Below are 20,830 nucleotides of genomic sequence, written 5' to 3' on the forward strand. Positions count from 1 at the left end.
AGGACTTGTGCTCCAGGCCCCTCACCAGCTTCGCAGCCCTTCTCTGGACACACTCCAGGGCCTCGGTGTCCTTCTTGCACTGAGGGGCCCAGAGCTGAACACAGCACTCGAGGTGAAGCCTCACCAGAGCAGAGTACAGGGGGCGATCACCTCCCTGCTCCTGCTGGCTACACGATCCCTGACACAAGCCAGGATGTGTTTTGACAGCACCTTCGGAGTAGGAAGGCGCCTCGGCGGCGACGTGACGTCATCACGATACGTCACGACACATGATGACATGTCGCGACAGGTCCCGACACGCCCAGCCCGCCCGGCCGAGGAGGAGGCTGCGGAGCCCCCCCGAGGCCTCCAATCCCCGGCGTGCCGAGCGGGCCGGGGCGGGGCGGCGCATGCGGGGCGGGCGGCGAGCTGCCGGCTCAGCCCTCGGCCGGCCGGGCTGCGCGCCGCGGAGCAGCGGGACCACCATGGAGGCCGCGCCCCGGCCCCGGCCCCGGCCCCGGCCCGGCGGAGCCGCCGCCGCCGCCGCCCCCCCGCCGCTGCCGCAGCCCCCGGAGCAGGAGCGCAAGCTGGAGCAAGAGAAGCTGTCCGGGGTGGTGAAGAGCGTCCACCGCAGGCTGCGCAAGAAGTACCGGGAAGGTAACCGCGGGGGGGGGGGGGGGGGGGAAGAAGGAGGAGGAGGAGAAGGAGGAGGAAGGACGGGGGGGGGCTCCCCGCTGGCAGCCCGGCGCCCCCCTCGTCCCCCGCTGCCCAGGGGGTGTGGCGGGGAGCGGGGGGCGGCGGCGGCCCGGAGCAGCTCCCGCTCGCTTCCTGCTCCTCCCCGGCACGGAGGAGGAGGAGGAGGAGGAGGAGGAGGGCACGTCGCCTTCGGCCTCGGTGGGCAGCGCCGGTAATGCTGCCAGGTGAAGGGGGTGCGCCCGGCCGCGGGGCTTGGTGCCCTGGGGGGTGGTAGCCCTGAGGGGGGGGGCTTGCTTCGGGCTGGGGCGGTCTGCAGGGACAATTTGGGGCCGTCCGCAGGGAGCGGGGGGCCAGCAGGTCGTGGGTGCCCGGGGGAGCCACCCGTGACCCGGGTGGGCCCCGCTCTTTGTTGGCGCTGCTCCTTCCTTCAGCCGCGGGGAAGGGGTCGGGCTGGGGCAAGGCGTTATGGCAGAGGTGGTGCTGGGGCCTTGGAAATCTGCCCGGGCGTCGGTGTTGATGCCCCTGTGCGGTGTTGCAGCGGTGGTATTGGAGTGCTTAAAACATCACAGAAATGTCTTAAGATGAGTGTCAATGAGCGTCAGAGTTGAGATTTATTTTTCTGGAATGCGTAGCCTCCTCAGGATGACTTCAACGATCTCTCCGACCTTCTTTATAGGGCAGGTTACAAGAAATTCATTCATTTTTTCAGGGAGTCCACCACTCTAGTGACAGGTAAACAGCAGGTTATGTTCCTCCAGAAGGACACCTGTAAAACGGGGACTCTTCCTCTTCTGTCACTGGTCCTTGTGTCCCTTCCAGGTCTGCGTGTGACATGTCTGTTAAAGCAACAAGGTCAGGCTGCTTGCTGGGCTCTAGGAGTCTCCACAGGAGCCTGACCGTGGGACTTGGGCACAGATATCTTACCTGTGTAGACACCGGTCAAGAGTTGCTGTTTGTTTTGGCCTTAGTGTGAGCCAAAGCCGAAGGGAGGCTCTCCCATGTTCCCGTGCCATTTGGGTGAAGGAATACAGTACGTTCAAACATTCCAGCCCTGGCAGAGGGGTCCAGCTTCTAGCAGTTCACATTTCTCTGTTACTTCACAGTGCCTGCAGATTAAAAAAGGCAAACACTGTCACTGTTAACTTTAAGAACTGTGAGCAGTCTCCGTAACAAGTGAATTGCTTCAGATGCAAGCCTAAATTGCGTGGAAGTCAGCGTAAGCACACTGCTCAGCAAAGAGTAACTTGGAATGAAAAGCTAAGTTGGGTTTTATCTTCAGCTGAACATAATTGGTTAAAAGAAAGGAAAAAAACAGTACTCTAATTTACTTCATAGGCCCTGTAAATTACGTTAGCAGAAACTTTACAGTAATCTTCTAGTCATGTTAATTTAGCAATGTTGTTTGTATCTTTAAAGAGAAGCTTTAAAAACAAGTAGTTAATCATGTCACTTCTGTACAGCAAGGAGATTTCCGCCCATTACATGCTTATCCGATAGTTAGGTAGTCTTTACAAGTAACCTGTGATTAATAGTAGTTGTACTTCATACGTTAGGTTATTTCAATTTCAGAATTCTGTTTTTGGAAGGAAGTTCTGAGTCCTTCTCCCCACATTTCTCTCTGCTTCCATCTGAAATGCCTTTGTTTTATTTTCTAATACTCTGCTGCGCTGACTGGCAAGTGCATTACTGTGACAAAATCAAAGTTGTCGGTTTGCTAAAGAAGCAAAAAAGCAGTAAATCATCTGTAATTTCTTGGTAAAGTTTGAGTTGTAACTTGAGTGTATGAAAGAAACAAGGTTAAAAAACAGTATCCTTGGTTATGCACACAAGGAAAGTCTCTTGACTCCCCAGTGCAGTGCTCCCACCTCCGTATGAAGCAGTAATAGAGCTATCTGTGTTATTCCAGGGTCTTGCATTGTCTCTTTTTAATTTATGCTGACTACTCTCACGTTTACTGGAGTTCTGTGACGCTGGTCTCTATTTCATTCATCTAAATAAGCAAACAGCGCTAGAATTGCTGTTGCATGGACTTCAGTGCTTTGTCTGTGTTAATTTTGTTGATAGAAAAAAATATGCTGAATGTCTTTCTGCAAGGTGTATGATTATGTTGCATAGGGTCTAGGAAACCACTTGATACTGTAATATGATCATAAGTTACTGTGTTCTGTTAGAAGTGTTGGAGAGGAATAGATGCGTCCTTGAGATACAGAGATGTTTGTGGATAGAAGTTATACAGGCTTGATTTTTAATAGCAGAGTACTTTGAGACTTCATTTGCTTTGCTGGTATTAGCAAGGCCTGTGTTTCTGTAGGCAGTTGCAAAGGTAAGTCCGTGTATTACCTGACTTGCTTATAACTGGCATTGTTGCTCTTGATTTATTTCCCACAATAGTTCCCCTTTCTTTTTCTGGAAACTGAGCCAGTACAAAACTGAGAGCAGTGTGCTTCAAAACTGCAAGCTAACACTTCTCTGAAGAAGTCACAAACTTGTCAAAGTGCAAGAGCAGTGTTTTTTAACCAGGGATTCATCACGATATCTTATTCCCATTTCTAAGGAATCACTAGAGAAAAGTTTAGTCAGCTTCGTATCATCTAAAGGTTGATTGACAGATTTTTTTCTTAAGGAAAAAACGTGAACTCTTGAAGTTTATCAAAGCTGAATTTTGGCTTCTTTTTTAATTTCCGCCTTCCTTTGAACTATCTTTACCCTTATGTTTGGTGGATGGGTTTTGTATGTACTTCTGTACCGTGGCTAATGTAATGTCTTGGTCCCAGACCATGCCAGTGTATTCATGACCAAGCATTTTCAATGTTTAAAGTGGTTCAGCTTAAATTCTTTTAAGTTTGTGTAAAAGTGCATTTTCTTTCTTGAACAATTTTAACTTTTGTGCTGTGTGACCAGTACTTACCTTTTCCTGTTTTCTGGGTATTACTAATCTAGTGTGACTTCGAGTGGAAATACTGATTCTTTCTTTTCTTTCATCTCCGTTTCTTTTCATCTTTTTCAATTTCCTTCCCTTTCCCTTACACTCTCTCTGATGTTAATGAGTAAATAAAGAAGGGGAAGCTTGTAAACATAAGTACCATGGCAGACTTGGTATTTTGGGATTGCAGGATACTCTTACTGTGGATCCTAAGGCACTATTGTGTGTCTTCTATATTTTTAGATGGTTTCATGAAGTTTTACAAATCAGTGTGGGTTTTCTTGGTGTGGAGAAAAAGAGTGTATTTGAATTATTGAAGGACCTTTTCCACGCTTAGTAAATGTGTCAACTAAATTAGCTAATCATTAATAAGTTGTCAGACTCCTTTAAGGCAGCAGTAGACACGGACAGAACCCGTCTAGTGGTTCCTAAAAATACCTCATTCTTCAGGTTAGCCTATAAGCATTGTCTTCATAAAGAAAACATTCTTAAGTGAGAACAAGCACACTGAGGTGTGAAGTGTTCACTTAGGAATATGTCTCATTAGTGTAGAACTCACATTTTTCTGGAGTCCTGTTTCCTACCCAACTGGATTCGCTGAGCCTTACTTGCTTTACACACCAGGGTGAAATCCACAAGCTGAAACAACACCTCTCAAGCGTTTCGTTAGTCACTTACAAGAAACTTCAGGGATCTGAATACTTGACACAGGCACTTAGAAAGTACACAAATTAGGGTTTTTCATGAAAAAAAATGAACAAATTAGGGTTTTTTGTGGTCTTCTCATACTAGCCTGTTGAAAAATGGGTATGGTGGAGCAGTTTTGGGGTTAGTCTCTTGCTCTTGGCTCAGTTGCCTGGTACCATAGGTGACCCCAAATTTGTGTAGGATTTTCCAGTATGCACCTTTCAGGCACCTGTAGCCCTGGGCTGGGGCATGCATCGGCTGCGGTACCCTGGTGTCTGTCAAGCCCGACAGTCGGGCTTGTTAAAGCAGATTTAGTGGTTTATAGGGAACTAAACATGATTTATTGAATGTGTGCAGTGTGCTATTGGTTTTTGTTTACAGTTGCTCCTAATAGCCAAGTAGGGTTAATTTTTACTGTGGTATAAAAATCCCTTCCTTGTACAGAAGCAGCCTGTTTTTTCTGCGAGTTGTTTATTACCTCTGTAATCGTGCAGGCCTCTATTTATCAAGTAAACATTTTCTGTACAGCCTGACACTTGGTTACAGAGGGTTTTATATATAGTTTGGAAAGATGTTTTGCAACAGCCTCTACTTCTCACTGGAAACCATGTATTTAATATAAGTGGAAAAACTTTGAGGTATCTTTAAAGGTGTTTAGTGAACACCCAGGAAAATATTTCATAAGTGTTGTATTTATCTTTAAACAGCCTTAAGAGGTGTAGAGTAGTCTTTGAATCGCACAGAATTGATACTAGTCTTACTAAGTATTATTTACTACATCACAGAAGCTGATAGCAACATTTTGAGATGGTAGTTTGGCTCCTTAAAAATAAAGTTGAGGCTTTGGAGAAATAGGTTTTAAGTTTATTAAGAGGTTTTAGAATTCCAGAAAATGTGGAAGACCTTTGAGAGCCATGCCCTACAATAGTAGGTAGCCTGAATAGGTAAGTGGTGTAGACACTGATGTGAGAAGCGTCATTCTGAAGTCAGTTAGTTGCTTTATGGTCTCTTCCTCTCCTGTTTTTCATGAAAAGCCTTGAGAGAGCTTAAGTTCTTCCTGATATGAAACAGGAAACATTTTGAAATAGTGACATTTTTCACAGGGCAGGAAAACCTTTTTACTGAGCTCTATGTGGTATGTTAACAGTTGTAACTCCTCTCTAATGAAAACTTATGTTTATTTCTACGGTAAACCAGTTGTATATATAGTAAGGTCCATTTGCTTTTCCCCGCTTGCATTAATTTCCTGGAAAAGGGAAACATTTGGAAATACTGTTAAATTTTCAAACAAACTAAATTTCATTTTATTATAAATCAAAATTGAAGGTGTTTTATGATGTAGACATTAAGATATGATTGTCCTCACAGTTTGCATGCCACAGTTTGGGTGAACGTTTCATTAAAAATCCCATATTAGTTTACAGGTTGATGGGGAATTCAGTAAAATTACCGGTATCATTTAGCTAGCCCGCAGATTTTGAATGCCCACTGGCTACAGCACAGACTTGCAATCAGTGGACAAACAGCTGTGTGTAACCTCCTCCCCAGCTCCTTTTATTGCTTTTGCAGGGAAAACAATGTTCCTGTTGCAGGGTCAGCGTGATGAAATCCATTCCTGTGGCTCAGCTGCTTCAGATTTTTGCTCCCACGTTTACATAAATCCACCGAAATCAGTTTTACATTAATGTGTTTGCCTCCTTGTTGGTGTCCTTAGGGTGCAGCACGCAGTCATCCCTCAAAGCCAGGTTTGGGGAGGAGAGGGGGTGATCCTGCCAAACAGAGTCGATTCAACACCTGGGGGCAGTAATTGCCTCAGCTATCACGAATGGGCTCCCCGCTGGCTGTGTGACAGCCATCAGTCTTTAAAGTGATTTGTAGCAGATTGGAGACACAAGTCATTCTTCAGGGTGACGTGAGCTGACCCATAAGAGGTGCTTTAAATAGCAGGTGAGTTGTACCCTGGACGTCTGTTTAGTGCGAACAGATAGACAGTAGATTCACACACAAGATTTTTACCAGCTACAGATAGTTTGTCAGGTAGATTTCATATTTATATAGATAGATACCAGTATATTGTTTTGTATATGTGTGTGTGTGTGCATATATGCATACGCAAGATTTCTGCACTTTAAAAGGTTTAATTGTGAAATATTTCAGGTAAGTCCTAAGAAATGTAAAGTAAACGCTAGTCAGACAAGAGAAGAAATATTAGCTTAGATTGCTTGAACTTTGTCCGAGTTGAAGTTCGTGCTCAGTATCTAGACATGTAAAACTGGGTACAGGCGAAGCCAAAAATACCTAATGTCTTTCAGATGTTGTTTTAGTAAGACAGATGTTAGTAGGTTTCTGGTTTATCTTGTATATTCTGAAAGTAGTAAATAGCAGAGCGTTAGCTAAAATTCCTCGTGTAATTAATCACTGCCATAGCATCCAGAGATGTAGTAGTACAGCTAAATTCCAACTGATGAATACTGTTAATAAAGAAATAATGTCCTGTGAAGTATTCACAGGAATTCGATTTCAGTTTTTGCCTAGTGGACAGTGTAGGATTTCTTCTCCCATTTACTGGTTGGCATGATTTAGAAGCTGCTTTACTGTTTCCAGCAAGTACGTGAGAGGCAGAGGGCTTAAGAGAGCCTCTGAGAGGCTAAAATGAGATGGATTTTTTTCATTCCTTAGAGCATTGCCATCAACAACAACAAAAAAGAAAGCTCAGAGATCTTGCTAGGCGTTGCTATGGCTAGCAGCCTGTCATCTCAAGTTATCCGGCATTGTCATGGACACTTGTTAAATGTGGGCATAGGTTTTCTTTTAACAATGAGCAATTCAAAGAGTTTTATTAAAACAACTATACAAATATGAACATGTCACTTTTGTTTCTGTCTTTCACTGTTAGTCAGTGTTTTAAGCTTATTTTTTCCCTCCATAGGAGCCAACAAAGGTGTGTGCAGGAAGGTTTTGTGCTGTTAAATAGATGCAATCCACGCCCTTTTCATCTACCTCTGAGTTTTGCGTTACCAGTTGATACTAGGATGCAGGTGGTCAAGACTTCAAACCCTTGTTTTGTCCTTTTTTCTTTATTGCAGCTACTAATTACAATTATAACTTTCCAAACAAGGAAAACTGGAATTAGAAGGGCCGTTATTTTCAAGTCCTGAAAAAAAATATTTTGGGGAGTAAGGGAGGTTGATTAAGATGTAAAATGACATTGCATCTAGCTGAATCTTAAGTTCGTGGTGTCAGTTAAATCAAGGGATGCAGGCGATACATTCTGGTTTGGTGATGGACGAAGTGTCTTGCATTTGCTTTTGAGGTACTCTAGCCATCTCTGTCTGGCAGTTTTTCTGAAGTGCAGTGAGGGAATTAAGGAAAATTGTAACTACAAAAGTTACCCCTGGGTGCAGATTGTATGTTTAGCTTCATATGGCATAACTATTTTATCACTGGATAAAACAGAATGATTCAGATCAGTTGTTTGGGTTTTTATCCCATGCCAAAGTGATAAATACTGTTTTTAGCAAAACTGAGCTCTGTTTCTTCTATAGAGAACTGTCTTGAAAAGACAAATTGATTTGATTTATTCTGTCAGAAGTCTTAGTTGAAGAAGAAGAATTGACTAATTTTTCTATTTATTTAATGTACCTTAAAAGACAATTTTAACAATCTATAAAGAAACATCTTTTAAAAGTTTAACAAAAACGGTAAAATCTAGGATGGAAGAAAGCTGAATTTTGGGGAGTCCTTAACGTATAATTGTATAATTCTTTCTTCTTTATTAAAAATGTTTCCAGTTGTTAAAACTTACAGCTAACGTTAGTTGTCTCTTGCTGTTCCCCACAATTAAAACTATCTCGTAATTAGGGTTATTTAAAAATAACTTGTACGTGACTGGCTCGTTCTCTGAGACAGGCTTCAGTGAGTGCTGCCTTTGGGGGCGTGAGCGGCTGCTCTGCGTGCAGGAGTCGTGTGGGTGGATTTGAGGGATTCGTCTGCTCTAGGTAAACACGACTGGATTTTTGGTTTTCTTCTCGAAAAGGTCGGGCTGTGAAGAACCTCCTGGTTGGTCACTCATTTCTTCATTGACTGAATTGCTAGAAAGAGGTGGGCTTGGCCTTGTTTTGTTTTTAAAGGAGGAGTTAATCTTCAAGGTGAAGAAATTTTGGGTAGAGAGGAGAGTAGACATTAAATACCTTCAAAATAATTAGACCATGGTGATTTGATAGGTATGTAAAACTTCTGTTATGCGCTGGCCTTATAAATCAGAGGCTTTTCAGCTGGATTTTGGCTTAACTGGTTCCTTTATGGAGATCTGAGATGTGTAAAGATCTGAAGAGTCAGTGCTCAAAAGAGGTTTTAAATTGCTAAAAGGTAATCGTCAAGTGCCTAGTGAGTATGGTGAGTAGCCTTAAACTTTGTCATGGTATGGTCATGAGAACTTGAAATGAAAAGTGTAATGCATTAGGCCAAATATTAAGATGTGACAAAAGATATGAGGCCTTTTTTTTTTTTGATCCTTTAGATCAGCTACCACAATCTCTTATTTAGTCTTATTTAGTTTACGGATTTAGTGATTGCTTAACAGAAGATCTATTTTTTTTTTTTTTTGAATAAGCATTAGTTTTGCTGTGGAACCTTCCTGTACAATTTACAGTCTTTTTGGTTACACAAGCAATGATTCACAAATAATTGTTTAACTGCACCAGATTTAATGCCGTATTTGCACATGGATTATAACACTGTTTGAAAATATTAATACACAGCTCTGCTGTGTTCTGGGTACCACTTGAAAATCAGATATTGCCAGACCTGTTGTAGTCACTACCTCAAAATGTGTCAGCAGATAGGAATCACCATTTGCATTTCCAACTCAGGCAGCATTGGAGCGTGATTCTGGAATTCAAGTTCCTGTAAATTTGCCTAATGCGCCTGTCTGTGCTTTCTCAAAACTCATGCTGGAGAAGAATGTGGAAAACAAACCAAAATAACTCCCTGCCAGGGTACTTGCTCAAGAGAAACTGAACCTCAAATGCTTCTTTGAAAGTCACTGCACAATGATGTCAGGCTCTTCAAAAAACCTTTTATCTGCGGTTGTTCTGGAAAAGGGCAGACGAATGGTCGTCATATCAAACCCAGTGAGTCAAAGGCAGGTGCGTAGACAAGAATATAGGAAAAGTGCTGCAGAAGTATCTCCCTGCACTTGCTCACTGTTCTGTCTTTCAGTGATTTCATGGTCTAGGAACTCCTGACTTAGAAACCGCATCTTTGAAGTTTGTCATGGATTTTTTTTCCCTTAGTTTGCCAAGCTACGTAAACTTTAAGCTAAATTATGCATTTTATGAGGAAACAACTTTATGCATAGAAGCTGCCCTTTTATGCTTTTCCTGGATGTCTCCTCATCTTGGAACAACAAAGCATGGTTTTATATTGAACTTTTCCATTTCACTCATGATCATGGGGAGTCCTATTCTGCTTTCATCCATTCCTTTCCTGTGTCTGTAAGGTATTCCTCAGGCAGAAACCATGCTGTATTTATCCTGTGTTGCCATTTTCCCTACCTTTATAGATACTTTATTGATAGATGAAAACAAACCAGAAGTGCACACGGAATTGACTTGATATAGGATATATGATGGAATTATTTTGTGATGAATTTTTCACATTGCTTCTCCATGTCTCTTGTAATGGTCTGTATCGTTCAGTTTTATTTTCTTGTCTGGGTGCTAAAAAAGTTGTTACTGTCATAGGCAATTTTGTTGTAACCCAAAGTTCACATTCTGGGGTGCTGGTAGTCAGCTCCAGGTCTGCTGCTGTATACCTAAATTTAAGATTCTTTATCTTTGGACTCTTGTCCTTCATTTAGTTTTCAGAAAGGTCACAGAATGGTTTGGGTTGGAAGGTACCTCAAAGACCACCCAGTTTCACTCCGCTGCCGTGGGCAGAGACACCTCCCACCAGACCAGGTTGCTCAGGGCCTTGTCCCGCCTGGCCTTGAACACCTCCAGGTACTCGGTATCCACAGCTTCTCTGGGCAGCCTGGTCCCGTGCCTCACCACCCTCTGAGGGAAGGATTTCCTCCTAACCTCTAATCTAAATCTCCCCTCTTTTAGCTTAAAAACCATTCCCCCTTGTCCTATTGTTATCTGCCTGAGTAAAAATTCGTCCTTCATATGAACATCCATGCTTTGTTCAGAAGAAAAAAGCAGGTGGGTATGGGAAGAGGAGCTGGGGTCAGGAGGCACTGCTGCTGTGCTGTAAGAAAGCCCTGGCTAGTTAGGGGCACCTGACTTTTCTGTATTTCTTCCCCCGCATGTATCCTATTTCTTAAGTTTTAAGGAAAAAGTGATATTTGGAAATAGAGCTGTTGTCTAGGAATAGACCAAATGGATGAAAAGAAGAATAGTATTAAACTTAGGAATTCATATTGGTGATGTTTTCCCTCAATAAGTGTTCACATGTTAACTTTTTATGTTTCTATTTAGCCTGTGTTTTCCTCAAACAAAGCTCTATCAACTGTGTGTCATTCGTTTTACAGTTACCTAGCTCATGCAGTAAGGTTCAGTGTCTTGTGGCAGAAAACCCATGGAACTATCTAAATTGCATCCCAATTAAGCAGCTATTAAGAGTATACTTTGGACTGGGCTAGTGCTTTCTGCCTCGATGCTGTGCACGTTCAGCACTTCTGATGTAAGAAATCAAGTTCCCAAGAGTTGTGTTTGTTTTGCCCTCTTTGCTGGTGGGGCACTGTGTCTACCATTTCTTGCTCTCAGTGCTAGAATTTGTCCTGTCCTGCCTGACTGCTTCCACGCGAGGCCCTTTCCTATAGAGCAGCTCTCCCCAAACTTGCATTGTTTGGGAAATATGAGGCTTTCTACTCACCTATCTTGTTAAATAAAACAGTATCACGTCTACTCCCAGGCCTTCCATCTTGACTGCCATCTCATCCAAGGCGATGTAAACACCTAATTTGAAACATGACTCATTTTGATGATTGCATGAGTGTGCTGATGATTATTTTTGAAGAAGAGAAAATAATTGTGACATCCCTAAACCGAACTTACACAGGCAGAAACCTGGATGTCTGGCTTAGATCTTCTGAGTGTGCAGCTATCTGTCATACCCAGTCTTGCTGGAATTGGAGGACAGATGGGGTGAGCAGTTATTGCTGCTTTGTACAAACGCAAAAAGAAAAAACAGTTGGGACAGAAGGAAATCTATTACTGCTAATTAAAACAAAGCACATCAAAGGAATTCTTGTAAATGGGTGAAAACCAGAAATCTCTTACTGATATGAGGACAAGTCATACTGTAAGCTACTTTCAGTCTTTAGCAGACATAGTCGGGTTATGCTTGGATACACTTTGTAAATATTTCTCTTTCATATTAAGGTGCTGCGAAAACTGGTTCTGGAACCATGTTGTTAAAAGCATGTTGCTTGTCAGAGTTGAATCTTAAAATGTAGTTCTACTCTTAACAACTTGCTGTTATCTGTATCAGCTTATAGATGCAAAATTGGTAGATAAATATTCTGCAGATTTATGTAAATCAATACCAGGTGTGTGCACACATTTGTGAATAAGAAACACAAAACGAATTAGTGAGGATCGTACTAGTGAGCATGTTTTTTTTCTCCTTCATAGTGTAGAAGTGTCCTTTAGTTAAAGTATACCAAGAGTTTTCATGCTGTAGAAACCTCAGTAGGAATTGTGGCTTGCTACCAGTAGCATTTATCTTGTTTTTGTTTGACAGTACATTATGTAAAGCAAGCTTGAAGAAGTAGGTGCTTCCCAGCAAAAGTGGGAAAATCATGATGTTTAATTACTTTGAAGTGTCAGAATTTAACCTGCAAGTCTTCTTTTTCAGCAAGGTGAGGAAAGTGAAAATAAGCCTGTCCCTGGATATTGGCAGGTAAATTTATCTGATTTTTTCGACTGTAGTCAGTTTGATTCTTCTGCACTGTCACCTAGATGCTAACTGGGTAAGACTGACTGCACAGGCAGACACTAGTGAAGCCTTGAATTCCTTTTCCAGTGTATCCAAAGAAATCTATAGCCTTGAATAAACCTTCAGTTAAGCAGTTTTACATGTAACATCATCCAGGGTAGCTGCTGTGAACAGGAATGCGAGTACGAAGCCTTTCAGTCTTTCATTTCTAAAACTGTTTGTCAAGTTTAATAGCTGTGCACAGAAACCTGAAAGCAGAACTTCCTGGTAACTCTAATTTCACAGAACAAACTGAGCAAAATTCATATACTGAGAATATTGCTAGCTTCTCAAGTACCTGATAGTCCCTTCCTTCTCCAAAACCTGGAATTTTGTTTTTAACTAGAGAAATAGGACCTCATTTTTTGTTTTTAAATGCAGGTAAAGTAATCTCTTACTACATTTATATAACTTCTTTTAATTGGAAGATGGGAATTTTGCCATCTACAATAAAGCAGCAATTGTCATATCTCATGTGCAATTAGATATGTGTGCGTTGTATCTAATGTGCAATTTTTTGTTGTTGTTTTCTTTAGTGGGAGACTTTGATAAGATCTGGCGTGAGCACTGTGAGGATGAGGAAACTCTCTGTGAATATGCTGTGGCAATGAAAAACCTTGCAGATAATCACTGGGCAAAAACTTGCGAAGGGGAAGGCCGGATTGAGTGGTGTTGCAGGTAAACCCTAATGTATTTGAAAGATGTGATTGCACATTTCTATTTACAATTCTTTATAATACAGGATTTAAGTTTTTTTGTTGTTGTTGTTTTTCAATTTTTAAGATTTATTCTATAAAATGTTAATGGTTTATTGGTTCCTGAAACAAATAACCGTCTTACTGTTCCAGCTTATTAGGGATATGTAGCTTATGAAATGATTTCTTCTAATGTGAGACCTCAAATGCATCTTCAACAATGTTTTTTTTTCCCCTCAAATGCTGAAGGTGTTTGCAAGTAGACCAATGAAGTAATTTTGTCTGAACCTAAACTGAACTAATGTAACAAGTGTAGTTCAAGTTTAATGTACAGAGTTTGGGTTTGCTTTGTGCATATAAGTGCATGGATTTTAAACTTTTTACATGTCCTGATAACAAAATCATGGAACGAGTTCAAATAAATTATTTCAATCTTTGAGGAAACTTTAGGAGGATAAATGTTAGTCACTCGGGATTCCTACATAAAGTTGAGGCATGCCATGGAATCTGTACAGCAGAAAAAAAAACAATAGTTTGGAAATTTAACCTGGAGAAGAATTTATGCATGGTCCTGCCTTTGGGAATGTCTGCAGACAGATGAAGATGCTGTACATCTGAGAGACAGACATACAGTGACTTTACTCATCTAGATGTTTAGAAAACCTGATTTCCCATCATCGTATTACAGTTCTTTTAAATGATGTGACCTAGAGGAGGTCTATCAACTACATGTCATTAAGTCTTTGTAGGCATCTGTTAGTCTGTTCTTAGAATGCTGCAGTGATGGAGCTCTCCAACTTCCCTACAATCTTTAAAATCACTGAAGATTGAAAATAAATAGATTAAATATTAACAAAGTACCATTCTGTTCGAGTTCTGGAATAGTCACCCTGGAGGTGAGTGTTACATAGTAGTAAGCAAAAGACAGTGAAGAAAAGCAGGCATGGTATCACTCGATTTAAACTTGTAACACAGGTCTTTTGATCCCAACCAATGAACAAAAAAAGAGGGGGACACAGACTGTGAAACAGTTGGTGTAGAGTACATCACCTTGATGGCAAATTGAGATGTTCTGTGCCTGCTGGAAATGGAGCAAGTGATAACAAGCTCATTTTCTTTCTCTTTACAACAAACAAATATTTGAAAACCATTCCTTTATGTATCGATCGTTGATTCTTTAGGTTAAGAAAACAGTCAAGTATTTCTTACCCTTTCCTGGGCGTGTTTTGTGTTACGTTGTCTCATCTTCAAGAGAGGTGAATCAATTTGAAAGAACTATGCCCAAAACTGGATGCAGTGTTCCACTGGCATTGTCAGAGATAAATAAAATGAAAAAATACCATCGAGGTTGTACTAAACTCTTGTTATGCAGCTGGCCTTGTTTGATGGGTTTTCTGGTGGTTTTCTTGGTTGTGTTGGTTTTGTGTCATCGACTTATGCTCACTTCTGATCCACAACTGTGAGTTTCTTTTTTACAGGCTTTCTCAGTTGCTAGTTGTTTTCTGGTGTTTATGCTATTCATTACTTAGGTAGAAATGTTGATCTGTCTCTTTACTAAATTACACTGTCTTAAATTATGCAGAGTTCTAATACTGAGATTTCTTGCAGCTTCTCTTCTGTCCAGCTTGGCGTCATTTGCAGAGCAGTTGAGAGGAATACTGACTGTTCTGGTTATCTGTGCGAGCACTGATTGTACTGGACCCAGGACTGATTCCCATGCTACATTGCTTGATATTTTTTACAACTTGATTGTCAACTGATCTGTGAAACTTTTGCAGTAAAATTATATGCACTTTATTTAAAGTAATTTCTGCTAAGTAGTATTCCCTTACCTTGTGCTAAGCTTGCCTGTTTCCCTGTAGGACAGGATAATGTTCCTTCCTGACAGTGGAAGAACAGTTGATGTCCTTTGTATTGAAGCATTTTGACACTCTCGCTTGCTTGTTTGTTGGGTGGTTGGTTTTTCTGGTAGTTCCCACAAGACCTACAGAGTAAACAAACATTTAAATGTCTAGCTTGGGTCTTGCAGCATAAACTAAGAAGAAAATCCACCTGGTAGGAGACACTAAAATGCTCTGTCTCAGTATAAAGCTTCTTTTAAAACATGGACCTTTTCAGCCTGTAGAGTCCAGGGGTCAGGAAACTTACATCAGGAAAAAAAAAAAGGGTTACTTTTCACATTTTTGAAAACTGATGCCTGGATGGCTATATACCAAAACACAGCAGATTGACTTTGTATTCTGCAATTTTTTTGTTCCTTATCAAAGGACCAGGAGGTGTGCCAGACAGGTGGCAGGCCCCATTTTCCTTACTCCTCCTTGTGTCTAATTGCTTAATTGCACGCAAGAGAACTTTACGTGCATGAGACTTCACAGAAAGTTTTTGTTCGGTGCTTTAACTGTCTGTCATCATGACAGCAGGAAGGTAGCTGATGTATTAGATGAAATTTAATATGAGAGTGGAATGCTGAAAGTACTTGGGAACCACTGGTGTATCTCTACTGAAGAAAGGATAGCTTGGGTTTTCTTGGTTTTCCTTTTAAGGAAGATCTTTTTAGACGTATGAAACAGAAAAGTGTTTTTTTCCGCTAGATTGAAAAAAAATACTTTTTTTTGGTAACCTTTCCTTCACTTTTCTTGTGTTCTTGTATAACCAGATACCTGATAAAGTAAACCAGAGGATACAGAATAACCATCGGAGAAGCCATGTGTACTTCTTTTCAGGATCAAGAATAATTTTCCTGCCAGGTTATCCTTTTGAAAGTCTTTCTAGTTATTTAGTTGAAGATACTGGCAAAATGCGTATTGTGAAGTTAGTTCTTAAACCAGGTGACATAAAACTTACACTTTTACTTCATTAATTTTTATTTATAACTGCACATATTCAGATTCTAGAAACTGTAAAAGATAAAGCAGTAAGGGGTAGACTGTGCTGTTGACCATCTGCTGCCTGGTATAGGGCCATTTTTCTTTTATTTGTCGTTCCATGGCAATACTATACAATTGCTAGCATGGGGGAAGAGTGCTTAAAACCTTGTCCCTTTCTAGATACAGCCTAGCTGAGTGGTGTTGTAAAAAGCCTGGACTGCACTGAGCTGTCTTTCCCTCGTTTTCTTTGTATATCTTTAGTAATCAAATGCAAAGTAGCAAATGATATTTGGAAACTAACGTTTCTGTTTCTCTTTCATTTCAGTTACGTTATGACAAAAAACTTAAACTGAAATGGGATAAGATTGCATTTACCCTGAATAATTGTCCTAACTCTTAATTTTTGCTGTCATAGGTAGCCTGGTGAACCTTTGTATGGACAATGAATGCCAGCCTGTTCTGGTTCTAGTTAAACCAAAACGAGCTAGACTAGCAGGTTTGCTTCTTTCTGTTGCTTTTGCATCAGTGTTAAGACTTGTGTTGACTTGGCTATTTTTTTAAATAACAAAAAGCAGAATCTGCAATTCTAACTAGCTAGCAATAGCTAACATGACAAAACATTATCTAGACCTGCATTTTTTGGTCTTTTGACAATTTTATGAGTAAACTGAAGAAATAAGGTCTTGATGAAGTTACTTTTTAGGGAATGCAGAACTGCGTGGAAAAACTTGTGGAGAATAGATGTTAAAATCTTACCTTAAATATTTGTTTTACTGAGATGGGCTTTGTAAGTGTCTGTCCCTGCATCTATTGCCAATCAACATTTTTATTAACAATCTGCTAGAATACAGTCTGTTCATAACATTTGCAAATGGGACCAAACAAGAATTGTCACTCTGAGGGCAGGACTAAGATTAATAATGATGTTAACTATACCAAATACTGTTAACTATGCAAATACAGGCCAGGAGTCATTGGTTATCTGTCAGTCTTTTAGAAAAGCATTTGGATTCTGTAGCAGACCACGAGCTTAATATGAAACACTCATGGGATGCTTTTTTCCCACAAAAGCAATGTTTTGTTTTTTTCTTTCAGCTAGGCTGTCTTAGTCATTAGTCAGATCTTATAAGATCTTTGAAAATAACTACTAGGTCTGTTTAGGATTGAAGGATAGAATAAATTAATGTTTGAAGTCTTTACAGTGCTGTTTTGTAGCTTTTTTGATGAATGCACTTAGTTGAGCAATTCACTTTCAATAGAATTAGTTAGAAGGGAGGTGGGGTAAAGAGGAGAAGGGAAACTATTTAAAATAGAAAAAGAATTTAATGCTCATTGTGCATGTTTGTATGACAGCCTTTATTTTTCCTTTTAAATACTTTGTTCTGACAAAACCGTATCTGTTTGAGTGCTAGAGCTAATTAGAGCATTGATCATACGATAACTGCTAACTATTTTCAAATTCTTGGAATCCTCTGGTAGTGAAGGATATTGCCCCCAGAACTTGGTTTGTGGTGTTGGGGGATGGACACAATATTGGAGAAATGTCTGATTACAGACCTGGCTGTGTTTCTCAAAAGGATAATGTCTCAAATACCTGGAACTGAGACCAAGTATGAAAAATAAATTGGGAGAATGGGTTGTATACAAGTTTCTCATTGAACTTTAACAAAATATAATTAAGATAACTTATAATACCTAGTGCTATCATACAGGCTGAATAAAGGATTTCCTTAACCTAAATCTGTATGCCTATGACGACAGCAGAATGTTTTCCAGCCATCCTGCACGATTAATGTCTCCAAGGGACCTTAAAAACTCTCAATTTCTTGGTTTTCTTCAGGATGAGGTAGGGGAGGTTAAACCTGTAGAAGAGCTCAAACATTTTTTTTCAGGCCAGCAGTTCTTTCAGTTGAGTTTAGGATACTTATTTGTAAATGTGTGGGAGGACAGAAGACAAGTTTTTGCGGACACGATGAGAAGTCTAGACTTTTCTTCAGCTCTGATGGGAAGTATGTTATTTCTCTATACCCTCACTGAACTTGATTTTTAATATTACATTCTGGTTAGTAAGTAGTGTAAGGAATGTAAGTAAGGCTCACCTTTTCTTCTTTGAAAAGCAGAAAAGACGGACTGTGTACTCTTAGCCTGCAAAGCTGTCTCCTTGAAACTCTTGAGCATTCATAAAAAGCTATCATCAGAAACTGCTCTTTGCCAAGATAAAAAGTGACCAGCGTTAATTTAGTTGTTAGTTATTACTTGGCAAGAAAAGTAACTATTAATTCTTTCAACATATTTCAAATTTCATATGGTGTTTCTTTGGCAATTGAGGGTTTGAAACATCACCCCCTCCCTAGTTTTTTATATTCTATTGAAACACATGGTTTTGGTTACTGTATTCTACAACAAAGCTTTTCTTTCATAGCTGAAGAGTATGAACAAATGATTTATCTCATGAATATGTATCATACTCTCTAACTGGAACTTCCTATATGTGTCCAGCCCAAATGGGACTGGGGGGGAGAGGGCTCAGAGAGGAGGCTGTTCAACTTGAACAAATTGGTTATCATTTCAGATTTGAAGTATAGAAAACAAATTTCACTGTGGAAATACCTGGAATTTTTGTATAAGCAAAATATGAACTTCACACTTTACCTGTCTCTGCCAGCAAACTTAAACAGTTTAGAACTGAAAAGTTTATTTTGCTGGTTTGTGTAAACTGTAGCAAGTGTTAGCTCAGGTAGCATTTGAATTGCACAATTCTTCAAAAACAAGTGTGTTAATTGTAGAGCTAATATATCATCAAAGAGCAGAAGCTTAAATGTCAGTTAGAAATGGAGTCGTGGCAGTTCTCAGAGTTATAAAATAGATTCCTTAATTTTATTTCTCTTTGTAGGTAATTAAGGGATAGTCTATTCATTACTTGAGACAGTTGTTAAATGCAGAGTCTTAAGTAACTGCATACTCAAAACCACAGTGTGATTGGTGATGGGGTTTTAATAACCGTAAAGTTAAACGTGTGGCTGCATCAACAAGTTACTATAAGGGTAACCTGCTGAGTGCCTTACATTTTATTAACTACTGAGCAGTAGGTGCCAAGGTGCTACCCCATCATATGTGTGAGGTCCACTTCCATGAGGGGAGTAGAGAGACAGCTCCTGTGAGGCTTTGGGAAGAAAACCCTCAGCGGTTATGAACTGCCATCTTAACCATTTTTTTGTTTGTTTATTGTTGGGGGGGGGGGGTATTTGTTTGGATGGGTGGATTGGATATTTTGTGCTTCCTTGTGGCATGGCACAAGTATGCAGACAGGATCTGAACATGAAGAGTTTTACCCAGTCTCCAGCCGCCTTTTGACTCTAGCCCCTCTTGTCCAGCAGCAAAAACCCAGGAGTTGATGATGCCTCTCACCATAGTTGACTTTGGTGTTTCATGACATCAGAACTCAGTTGATGTGAGAGAGAGCTGTAAAATAATGGGAAAGAAATACTGAATTACAGCAATACCAACTACGAGGAAGAAATAGGTTCTTCATAGTGACAGGAGAAGTTATCCTACATTTTGCAAGTAGATTATTCTCCTGCACAGCAGCTCACAAGTGTTAACCTGGGCAGCATGACAGCCTGTAGCGACGGAAAAAATTGCTAACATCAATAGTTGAGCAGAAGAAACAATACATTCCTCCCAAGTTTGTGGATTTTTTTGTTTTGTTCTGATTTACCTGTTGGTGTCGGTAGCTGTATAACATTATTTAGCCAGCTGTTGCTTCAGAATGCTTAAGAAGAGGTAACAAGAAAAAAGGCTTTTAGAGTAAAATTAAGACACTGCAAAATGCTTACAAAGTGGTAAGGTAGCTGTAACAGGGTGAGGAAGTGGATTTTCCTGAGTTTATCTTTTCTTTGACTAAATGACACACAGCTAAATAGTTATAAAAGACATTGTCTCTAAACTGATTATATACTCGTGAACAAATAATTTGATATACTGTAAAATACAACTTTTATTAGCATAGCAGTAATAAGTCCAAGTCTTTTTCTGGGGTTTTGTTTTTTTTCCCCTTAAGTTCAATGATGGACTTCTACTTTAACCTTGTTAATTTTAGAATTATTGTCTTCGTGTATATGCAATCTCTAATGGAGTTGGTATGATTTCACAGTTTATGTATTTGGGATTATTGTAGCCTGGACTGCTGGTATTGCTTCTGTGTGTGATCTTGCTCAATACTGCCAAGGTGTGGATCTTATAATTTCTTTAGTGTCTTTTCCAGCCAGCTTCTCTTTGGTCTGAAAATAGCTTTGGTTACTGAGGAGTTGTAAACTTGTTGACTATGAATATAATTTTTAATATGTTTGTTTCTCATAGGGCTGTTTACTACCGTAAGGTTACTGTCTGCATTTTAAACTTTTCATATTTACTGCAAGAATGCCTAGGGCCTGCTTAAGCAAGTAAGACTTGCTTGTACTTTGATTTTGTTAGGCACGGGTCAGTTTTGATCTCAAGGCCATTTAAGCATGTCAGCACAGAAATGCGTACAAGGTAACTTAGGTCTTTCCTTCACAGCAACAATTAACAATGTGGACACAATGGGCTACTGTAATTACATGTGTACAGATTCGGGGCGGTCATTCCCTGGCAGCTTGGGGTAAAGTGGCTTCTATCTGTACCTGTTTGATCATATGTTTCTCTTTATGAAACTCAACAATAATGACAGTTTTAAGCTTGTTCCTTCACATTTTCTGTGGTGGATATATTTGTTACCTACAATATCACCAACACTTAGATAAGGCCTCTGTATTCCAAGACCTTGTCTATTTGTGATTTAACCTGCTATATTATACCACCGTGTCTTTTTCCTGAATCTGGGAGGTGAAATACAAAGCGGGGTAAAGATAATACAATATAAGGCATTATTAAACTAAATTTGAATTTGTCTTCTGGAACATTACCTCAAACCTCTGCAGCTTTTTTTAGAGGAAAATCGAATGTGTTTCAAGAAAGTATCATAA

General features: G+C 40.2%; 1 protein-coding gene across 1 annotated transcript in view; it reads left to right on the top strand.

Annotated features, from left to right (window-relative positions):
• Positions 1-254: 254 nt before the first annotated feature.
• Positions 255-20,830, top strand: part of SAMTOR (S-adenosylmethionine sensor upstream of mTORC1) — a 35,061-nt gene continuing 14,485 nt past the window's right edge. The window contains exons 1-2 of the mRNA XM_083803204.1: positions 255-636; positions 12,802-12,943. Of these exons, the coding sequence (XP_083659330.1) occupies positions 270-636; positions 12,802-12,943 (509 nt within the window). The 5' untranslated portion in view covers positions 255-269. The remainder of the gene's footprint in view (positions 637-12,801; positions 12,944-20,830) is intronic.

The sequence above is a fragment of the Anser anser genome (genome assembly GCF_964211835.1).
Source record: "Anser anser genome assembly, chromosome: 1".
In the NCBI taxonomy this organism is placed as follows: Eukaryota; Metazoa; Chordata; class Aves; order Anseriformes; family Anatidae; genus Anser; species Anser anser.